Raw genomic sequence first — 10658 nt, 5'->3', positions numbered from 1 at the left:
TCTGTGCAAATCTAGGACAGTCAACAAGAGTGTTGGCTATGATACTGCACCAGCCAGTCGACACATTTAATAAATATTTATCACAAATCACAATATTAATCACATTTAATAAATCTATTTATTCAGTTAATCTGTGTAAGTATATTTATTCTCGACTCTTTGAATTCACATGAAAACACCAGGGAACCCAGTGTAGCATTGGGGCTACCCCAAACCCAGCCACTGCATCGCAAACTCAGCCACTGCATTTATATGGTTCCGATCAGCAAAAAAGAGGATGGAATCCAGAGCTGCATTCTAAAGATAGGGATAGGTGCAGTTCATTAGATGTAGGACCCACATATATCCCACATTTATGGATATGTTATAAAAGTTTGAAATAGAAAAAAGCCTGTGTAGGCTTTTCTGAAGCTACAATATTGATGGTCTATCTTCAACTAATTGTGTAACAGACATAGCTCTGTACATTTTGTAGTGATGGTATTGTTGATCAGTGCCATTTACTTGAAAGGGACTGAGCTGTAGTACCAGGACCAGCCTTTGTGAATTATACGATATTTTGCCTGATAAACAGTTGAGGAAAGGCCATCAAGGACACACCATCTTCAGTCAGTTAACCGAAAGGGAAACAAGGAGTTACAGTCAGGTCCATAAATATACACCACCACAATGGATTTGAAAGGAAACAAACACGATGTGCTTTAACTGCAGACTGTCAGCTTTAATTTGAGGGTATTTACATCCAAATCAGGTGAACGGTGCAGGAATTACAACAGTTTGCATATGTGCCTCCCACTTGTTAAGGGACCAAAAGTAATGGGACAATGGCTTCTCAGCTGTTCCATGGCCAGGTGTTTGTTATTCCCTTATTATCCCAATTACAATGAGCAGATAAAAGGTCCAGAGTTAATTTCAAGTGTGCTATTTGCATTCGGAATCTGTTGCTGTCAACTCTCAAGATGAGATCCAAAGAGCTGTCACTATCAGTGAAGCAAGCCATCATTAGGCTGAAAAAAATATATACATCAGAGAGATAGCAAAAACATTAGGCGTGGCCAAAACAACTGTTTGGAACATTCTTAAAAAGAAGGAACTCACCGGTGAGCGCAGCAATACCAAAAGACCCAGAAGACCACGGAGAACAACTGTGGTGGATGACCGAAGAATTATTTCCCTGGTGAAGAAAACACCCTTCACAACAGTTGGCCAGATCAAGAACACTCTCCAGGAGGTAGGTGTATGTGTGTCAAAGTCAACAATCAAGAGAAGACTTCACCAGAGTGAATACAGAGGGTTCACCACAAGATGTAAACCATTGGTGAGCCTCAAAAACAGGAAGGCCCGATTAGAGTTTGCCAAACGACATCTAAAAAAGCCTTCACAGTTCTGGAACAACATCCTATGGACAGATGAGACCAAGATCAACTTGTACCAGAGTGATGGGAGGAGAAGAGTATGGAGAAGGAAAGGAACTGCTCATGATCCTAAGCATACCACCTTATCAGTGAAGCATGGTGGTGGTAGTGTTATGGCGTGGGCATGTATGGCTGCCAATGGAACTGGTTCTCTTGTATTTATTGATGATGTGACTGCTGACAAAAGCAGCAGGATGAATTCTGAAGTGTTTTGGACAATATTATCTGCTCATATTCAGCCAAATGCTTCAGAACTCATTGGATGGCGCTTCACAGTGCAGATGGACAATGACCCAAAGCATACTGCAAAAGCAACCAAATAGTTTTTTTAAGGGAAAGAAGTGGAATGTTATGCAATGGCCAAGTCAATCACCTGACCTGAATTTGATTGAGCATGCATTTCACTTGCTGAAGACAAAACCAAGAGTAAGCAAGCTGAAACCCAGCATCTGGTGATGTCTATGCGTTCCAGACTTCAGGCTCTAATTGACTGCAAAAAATTTGCAACCAAGTATTAAAAAGTGAAAGTTTGATTTATGATTATTATTCTGTCCCATTACTTTTTGTTCCTTAACAAGTGGGAGGCACATATGCAAACTGTTGTAATTCCGACACCGTTCACCTGATTTGGATATAAATACCCTCAAATTAAAGCTAACAGTCTGCAGTTAAAGCACATCTTGCTTGTTTCATTTGAAATTTATTGTGGTGGTATATAGAGCCCAAAATGTTAGAATTGTGTCGATTTCCCAATATTCATGGACCTGACTGTATATCCACACTGATCTGATATTTATTATCTATCCTAGGGATTGTCCACCAATAATATATTCCTAGAAAGTACCTTAATGGTCAGTTAATAACATGAGAATAGGTCATGATTTTCTGTGCAGATTATTTTCTTTTTTTCTTAAGGTTCTCAAGAAATGTAAAAAATATTCTGATTAACAGATATGCTTGCACCATGGAATGTTTCTCCTATTGAAGTGGAATAGCTTCTTGGTCTCCGCGAGATGGTCTGTTTCTCTGTTGTTCTTGTTTCAGCTTAAGAGCATGCATTGCTTTTCGATAAAGATCTGTCATACAAACAAAGTCAATATTGCAGGGTTAATAAATATATTTTTCATTGCAATGAAAGTTTACATGGTATACACTATATTATACTTTTCCTGTTATATGAGTTGGTACAAATGTAAAAAAATAAAAATGTGTGTGAAACTAAAAATATATATCATATATTTAAATAGGATCTATTAGCTTTTCTGAAATTCCATCAAAGAATTTCAGAGCATACCACATAGTTTGCAATTCTTAATTCAATGTTTTATTGAAGAGAAAAAATCCAAATGTTCATGTTAGTAGTGACTGTTTTGGTCCTGCTGAACCTTTGTCAATGGGATCTCTTTATGGTTAGAAGATGTATGAGTAACACAAGTATGTTCCTGTCTTTGAATTCTTGATGGACTGTTAAAAGGGTTGGCCACCTTATAATAAAATGGCCTAACATGCCCTAAACTGTTATGCACTGTCACATTAAAGTATTAACAGGCCTGTTGCTTATTCCAGTTCTTCACTTGAAGGACTGATGCTGATACACACTAGACAGCAGAGCAGTGGTCTACGCCTTCCATAGGGTCTAAGATGGTGACAATTATGTGACTTATACTTCTATACATGAGCTGGAAGCATTCCGCCATTTGTTCTGTTAACGCCTCCATGTACACTCAGCAGCACACCTGTCTACAGGTCATGTGATATTGCAGTTCAGCCCCATTCACTAAAGGTGGCCACACATTAGTCTAAAGTTGATGAAAACGGACAATTTCAACTGAAACGAGCATTCGGTAAAATTTAAGGGTAAGTTCACAAGATGGATTTTGAAAATCCATCTACAAAATTCAGCGCAGAATCGTGCAAGTATCTTTTTGTTTAATCAACGAAATTTTCAGCTCTTGGTTTTTGGCATGGATGTGCACCAAAAACCGCACAGAAATAGGAAAAATAAAAAAATAAAAAAAAAATCAGGGATTTCCCCCCTCTCCCTCCCCCCCCCCTCCTCTCTTTGTTCCTCCTGTAGCCCTGTCTTGTTTGTCTTGTTTGTCTGAATTTGTTGTGCGTCCTAGGTGGGAGCTCTCGATATTGCTTTCCCGCAACTGGGTCTTTGTGATGCTTTTACTCTGATGTTGGGATCCTATGTTATCTCTTTGCTCATATTCATGTTTACATGATATCTGCTTCCATTTATTGTGATCACCTACCTGTATGATGACATTTTGTGCGGTCCCGTTTTATGTTCGGGCTATTCTTAATGTGAAGTGTTTATTTTGGCTCTTGCTAATAAAAGTATTTGAACAACAGAAATAGGAAAAAAAAATGTGCGCAGACATGTACAGATTGTTGTATGGTATGCTTCCCATTCATTTCAATGGGAGATTTAGCGCAGATTCTGCCCAAGATAGGGTATGCTGCTTTTTTACCACACTTCCTCTTTTCACATGAAAAAAAGAATGAATTTAATAGGAGGCTGTTTTGGGGCATTGTTTGGAGCCAATTTCGAGCTGGAAACACGGAAAATCAGCACCAAAAAATGAGAGTGAAGCGACTCTAACAGCGAATTATCATTTTAGCTGACAGCTGATAGACCACAAACTTTTGAAAACAAGTTGGTCGTGTAACATCTTTTCCGAGAAAGATCTTTCTTCCACTGCCTGATTTCATTGAACATAAATGGCCAGTTTCAACAAATATATCAGTCAATATGGACTAAAATTTGTGTGGCTCTGTCTGCGAAATGAACATTCACCAAATGTTTGCTTGTTTAACTGGTGTTCAATGATCAACCAACTTCTGTCTAATGTGTATGGCCAGCTTTAGTCTGATTTCACACAAACATGTCCACTGCAAAAAAAAAAAAAAAAGGTTCAGTGCGGGGGCATGATGTCCTGTAATGGACACTGCTCCTTTGAAAGGACTGCACAGTATTAGGATTTATAATGCTATGTGTCACTGCATGACCTTGCATCTACTGAATTGTACTGACATAATGCCGTTGATATAATTCAGTAGATGCAAGGTTGGGTGGAGAGACACAGAATTATAAATCATTATAATGTCATGTGGTCCTGTCACAGATGGAGTGTCCATAACAGGGAATCATGATCTTAGAGGGGACGATGTATCAAACTGGTGTAAAGGAAAACTGGCTTAGTTGCACATATCAACTAGTGTTGATCGAACACCAAAGTGCTTAGGTGCTCTGGTGCCCAAGTAGAACACTTTGGGATGCTCGGGTGCTCTACAGAGCACCTTAGCACAATGGAAGTCAATGGGAGAACTAGAGTATTAATCCAGGCACCCCCTGCTCTGAAGAGGGTAGGGTGCCTGGTTCACAGGAAAAGCTCAGAAATTGATGGAAGCACCACCAAAATGGTTCTGGAAAAGCATAGGTAGGATGTCTGGATGCATCTTGGACTCTCAGGTCACTGCTGGGAACAATGTTGTCCGAGTAGTAAGCCACTTTTACAGACTGACAATAATATGCACAAAACCGAAGATAAAATCGATTTTATAGGAAAAAATTGTTAGGAAACATTCTTTCTTGTATATTTACTTGTATATAAAGTGCATGTGCTGCCAAAAATTACAATAAAGAGGCACTTCGATACAACCTGTATAAATAAGGGTCTCATTCACATTGTGGTACAATTGTTCAGGTAGTGGGACTCCTACACTCATAAGGCTACTTTCACACTGACGTTTTTGTTTCCGTTTGTGAGATCCGTTCAGGGCTCTCAGAAGCGGTTCAAAACGGATCAGTTTTGCCCATAATGCATTCTGAATGGATAAGGACCTGCTCAAAATCCATCAGTTTGGCTCCGTTCCGCCTCTATTCCGCTTTGAAGGCGGACACCAAAACGCTGCTTGCAGGGTTTGGCTCCTGTTGCAGGGAGAGGACGTGGTCGATCTTTGCCAGCTACACGCCCAAATGAAACACCTTCCTCAGGTGCACGTAGGCGACAGAGCCTTCAGCTTTGTTCTGGCCTCTACGAATGGTGAGGCCAGAACAAGTACAGGCTATAGTAGATTGGGTGGCTGACAGTGTCTCCAGTTCCTTCACATTGTATCCCACCCAGTCCCCTGCTGAAAGATCAGAGTTGGCACCTGCAGCCTATGGCCATCAGTCTTTAACCTCACCCCCTTGCAAATCAGCCAAGCAGTCTGAGCCCCAAGTCATGCAGCAGTCTCTTCTGCTTTTTGATGACTCTGCTAGCAGGGTTTCCCAAGGCCATCCACATAGCCCTGCCCCAGAAGTGGAAGAGATTGCCGATGGCCAACCACTTATGTTTCAGGATGAGTACATGGGAGGACCACGACAGCTCGTCTCGGATGGTGACGAAACACAGGTGCCAACTGCTGTGGCTTTCTGCAGTGTGCAGACCGACCAGGAGGACAGGGGTGAAGACTGGGTGGAAGATGATGTGGAGGATGATGAGGTCCTCGACCCTACTTGGAATCAAGGTCATGCACGCGACCTGTGTAGTTCGGAGGAAGAGGCAGTGGTCGCACAGAGCCACCAGCACAGCAAAAGAGGGAGCAGAGTGCAAAAGCGGAGTGGCCATCCCCTAGACAGTATGCCCCCTCCTCAGTATTATAATTAATGGTAACGCAGCAGCCTCCTCCCCGCCCCAGTATTAACTTCATTGGTGGAAGTGGCCACAGGGTCCCCTCCCCTCCTGGTGGCAGCTTCCAATGGCAACTTCCTATCGTAGCCCCAGCTCTGATCGGTTACCATGGCAGACATGTCGCTACTGAAGCCTTTCTTGGCTGCCATGGTAAGCTCCCTGCTGCTGTGTGCACTAGGCACAGTGCAGCAGGGACAGTGTAAAATCCTATTCACCTTAATAGAGCTCTATTAGGGTGAATAGGACAAGGGTTATATCACCCTAAAGTGGCTAAATAAAAAGTAATAAAATAAATAAAACATATATATTAGTTTAACAAGTGCAGTGAGGCTGTGGGTTAGATAACAGTTGCTGCGCCCCAGGAGCTGCTGCGCAGAGAGACCGGCGCTAAATAACAGTCGCTGTGCTCCAGGGGCTGCTGTGCGAAGAGGCTAGGGCTGAGATAACAGTCGCTGCGCTCCAGGGGCTGCTGCGGAGAGAGGCTGGGGCTGAGATAACAGTCGCTGCACTCCAGGGGCTGCTGCGCGGAGAGGCCGCGACTGAAGTATTATGGCTGCAGTGTATATGGACTCAGACCCAAAGGGGAAGCAATGGTCTTTAGTAAATGACCCTTAATGTTTCATTTGACTGAAAGGCATGTTTATGATGACAATGTGCACTTATGATGGGCACACTTCGAACAACCCACTTATCAGGGTTTTCCGCTAGAATGTCCCATTTTCTATGGGAGCGCCGAAGATACCCGATTGCTGCCATCTGAAACGCTCCCATAGAGAATAAATGGAGCAGCAGGGCAGCCGCTCCATCAGATGGGGGGGGGGGGGGGCAGTGAACCCATTCTTGGTGGGATATTACTATATGGGGGCAACAAGTAACCATGAATACTGTATTTTTTGCCCCATAAGAACACCTAAAATGGGGGGAAAACGCTAGTGCGTCTTATGGGATGAATATGCTTGGTACATCACAGGCTGCACTGCATAGGAACAGCAGCCTGCGATGTACTCAACATCCGTGTTACCTGAAGAGGGATAGCCCGTCGGCCGCAGTGCATGCTTATTGATGGAAACAGGCCGCGGCGTGTGCTGGGTGTTAGGGAAAGGTCTGCTGCAGCGGGCACTGCGTGGTAGGATCACATCTGCTGTGTCTGGTGCAGGGAGATAGAGACTTGCAGGCAGATTCTTAGGGAGAACAATGGTGGTAGTGTGGGAGCAGGCAGATGAGGGGCAGAGCAGGCTTTCCTGCCACACATGCCTGCTCCGCTTCAAAGTTTTCACACTGCCTGCTCCTGTGTACATAGCATGAGAGCTGATGAGAGTCTGGGGGCTGATGAGATGCTGGGGGCTTAGAAGAGGCATGGGGGCTGATAAGAGGCTAGGGCGCTGATGAGAGGCTAGGGGGCTGATGAGACGGATGGGGCTTAGAAGACACATGGGGCTTAGAAGAGACTAGGGGGCTGATAGGAGTCACGGGGCTGATGATAAGAGGCATGGGGGCTGATCTGAGGTCTGATTGGGGGTCATTCACATTGGGGCTGTCAGCTGAGGTCTGATTGCTGGTCTGACCAGAGGTCTAATGAAAAATATTGTTTTCTTATTGTCCTCCGCTAAAACTTAGGTGCGTGTTATGGGTCGGTGCGTCTTAGGGTGGGTTCACACTAGCGTTATGGAGTCTGTTATGGCTTTACTGTTAAAACAGGGTTATAACGGAACATAACGGAATACATAAGACGGTAGGACGGACAGACGCTTTTTAAAGGCATTCCGTTTGCTCTCTGTCCTAATAGAAGTCTATGGGAATCAAAACGGATCCGTCTGCTTCCCGTTATGCAAGACGGAAAACAGAGTCTTGTTGACAGAACTTAGTTTTTCCGTCTTGCATAACGGGACCCAGACGGATCATTTATGGTTTCCCATAGACTTCTATTAGGACGGAGCAAAACGGAATGCATCTTAAAGGCTTCCGTTTTGCATTCCATCCTATTGATTCCGTTATGTTCCGTTATAACCCTGTTATAACGGAAAGCCATAACGGACTCCATAACGCTAGTGTAAACCCACCCTTATAGGACGAAAAAAACTGTACGTGTTTTTTTCTTCTAAATGGGCATTTATCGGAATATATATCAATATCATGATAAATTTCTTAATATCGTTATCGTGGGAATATTTTTTATATCGCCCAATCCTAACAGGGATAACCCAGTGTGGTACTGTTTGTGGAAAAAAAACAGCCATCGTTTTCCAAACCTGGACAATCCAGTTAACCCCTTCCCGCCCAGGCCCATACATGTATGGCTCAACGAAATTCCATAGCTGCCAGCTGCCAAATATAAAACAAAATATAAAATGATAGCTCTGTGGTAACACAGCAGTATTGCATCTGTTGTTCACTAATTTAGCTACCGTATTTAAAATTAGTGTTTATCTTTTTTTTACTGTAGTAAATTTTTATACATGGAACCAAACAATACCTCAGACCATATAAAACAATATCCTAGGGCGTCTAGTCTGTAATACAAGAGCACCAATAGTCGAACCAACCAATAGCCCTATACAAATACTGTACACATGAGACATAATATATAAAATATAGTACAAAAGTTTATTAAACATATATGAATACATATTAAGGTGAAAATGAACAATGGGGGAAGATGACAAAACCCACCCAAACCCCTGTCTACAGAGACGGGCCGGAGGCTTCGTCGCCAGTGCGTTGAGGTAGCAGCAGTGTCGGGGCCTCGGCCTTTGTATCCACCATGGGTAATTGATTATGACTATTTGTCTCTTATTACTGCTATCCATCTGTGTGTCACTTGTTATCAGAGCTTTGCCCTGGCATACTGGCTCTATATTTTTTTTTTGCCAGTTTTGAATTGCACTATTTTTCCTTGAGGTTCTCAGGGTTTTGATGTTCCTCATTGGTTAGCAGCTAGACACCACTCTGTCTTTCCATCCCGACAGGATTGAATTCAAGCCTTTGGTGTATGTCATTTTTGTAATGATACTGTGATTTATATCTGGTGGGTACTTTTTTACTGGGTGCCTCTGGCCCGTCTCTGTAGACAGGGGTTTGGGTGGGTTTTGTCATCTTCCCCCATTGTTCGTTTTCACCCTAATATGTATTAATATATGTTTAATAAACTTTTGTACTATATTTTATATATTATGTCTCATGTGTATTTGTATGGGGCTATTGGTTGGTTCGACTATTGGTGCTCTCGTAAATTTTTATACTACAGTTTTTGCGTTCTGCATCTACTGAGCAACAATCCATTACTGATTGCATCAAATATATATCATATGTATCGCTTTTTAAGAAAAAATCTTGCTAAAAATGTGTCTGTGTCGTGTTGTTGCTACATGCTGGTGTACCATAGTAAGCATATTATTTAGTTTCACCTATCCTGCAATAAAAGTTGAATTTGGACCCTGCTCCTGAGTCAATGAATTGTTAGCAGGCTCGGACTGGCACACAGGGGTACAGGGGAATCCCCTGGTGGACCCCTGAGCAAGGTGGCCCCTAGTCTCCCACCCCCTGCACAAGTGGCACATGACACAGTAGACTTACTGCACTACATACATATATTCAATGTACAGCATTTCAACCAGCCTATGTTCATATAAAGAAACTTGTTAGATTATTTATTATATTTGAATGTATTCATACGGTGGGCCCCCAAAATACATTTTACTGGTGGGCTCTACTAAACCCCAGTCCGACGCTGATTGTTAGGATTGAGTTTAACTGCTTGTCAACTTATGTCCCTTTCACACATAAGGAGGACAAAATGGGGGGGTATGATCTGAGATATAATATAGGGGTCTGATTTTCCTCCTCTAAAAGCTAAGTGCATTTTATCATCAGGTGATGATAACTTGATGACTTCTTTATGACTTGAGTAATACATAAAATGAACAGAAAAAATGCATGACATTGTATTTGTGGATAAAGTATATTTTGTTATAATAGCCATTAGACATGAGCGAAGTTTTCAAAAATTAGATCCAGACGGTTCGTTGAATTTTTACCAAAAATTTTATTAGATCCAAATTCATTTGTCAGGAAGCGTGTTATAAATTACCTATTTCCCGGTCGGCAGGAGTAGTGTTTCTCAGTGTGTACATCCCTGTGCATCACAGAAACATGCATAGCTAGTCCGTTGTGATTGTGTCAGTATGACAGGCAGGTGACAGGCGTCACTCTTAGACTCAGTTCACACCTCACTTATTTGGTCAGTTACGGGTCAAAAACTGACCAAATAACTGAAGTGTGAACTTAGCCTTACAGGTCAATGTTAGCGTCAGGTATAATGTACTTAAGCGTGCAGTGGCCCAACATTCTACTACTGAGTGAAAGAGCGCTCTGCTGATTTCACATAGCTTGTAAGAGAACCTGTTGCATTACACGCTGATACAAGTAGTGACCCCATGACAGTGGAGTGGAGAGGGTGTAGGCAGTAAGTTTGTGTTAATATTACTAGTTAATTTTCCCTTCTCCAACCCCCCAAAAATGGATCCTGTCTTTTGAGCACCCGCCTTCTCATGGTCAGTATTTG

General features: G+C 42.5%; 1 protein-coding gene across 1 annotated transcript in view; it reads right to left on the bottom strand.

The window, feature by feature from the left end:
- Positions 1-2143: 2143 nt before the first annotated feature.
- The window catches only part of ARL13A (ADP ribosylation factor like GTPase 13A), a 187551-nt gene continuing 179036 nt past the window's right edge, over positions 2144-10658 (bottom strand). Inside the window, exon 9 of the mRNA XM_044268697.1 lies at positions 2144-2491. Within this exon, the coding sequence (XP_044124632.1) occupies positions 2394-2491 (98 nt within the window). The 3' untranslated portion in view covers positions 2144-2393. The remainder of the gene's footprint in view (positions 2492-10658) is intronic.

This window comes from Bufo gargarizans, chromosome 9 (assembly GCF_014858855.1).
Source record: "Bufo gargarizans isolate SCDJY-AF-19 chromosome 9, ASM1485885v1, whole genome shotgun sequence".
NCBI classification, from domain to species: Eukaryota; Metazoa; Chordata; class Amphibia; order Anura; family Bufonidae; genus Bufo; species Bufo gargarizans.
This window is presented reverse-complemented; position numbering and strand designations above follow the sequence as displayed.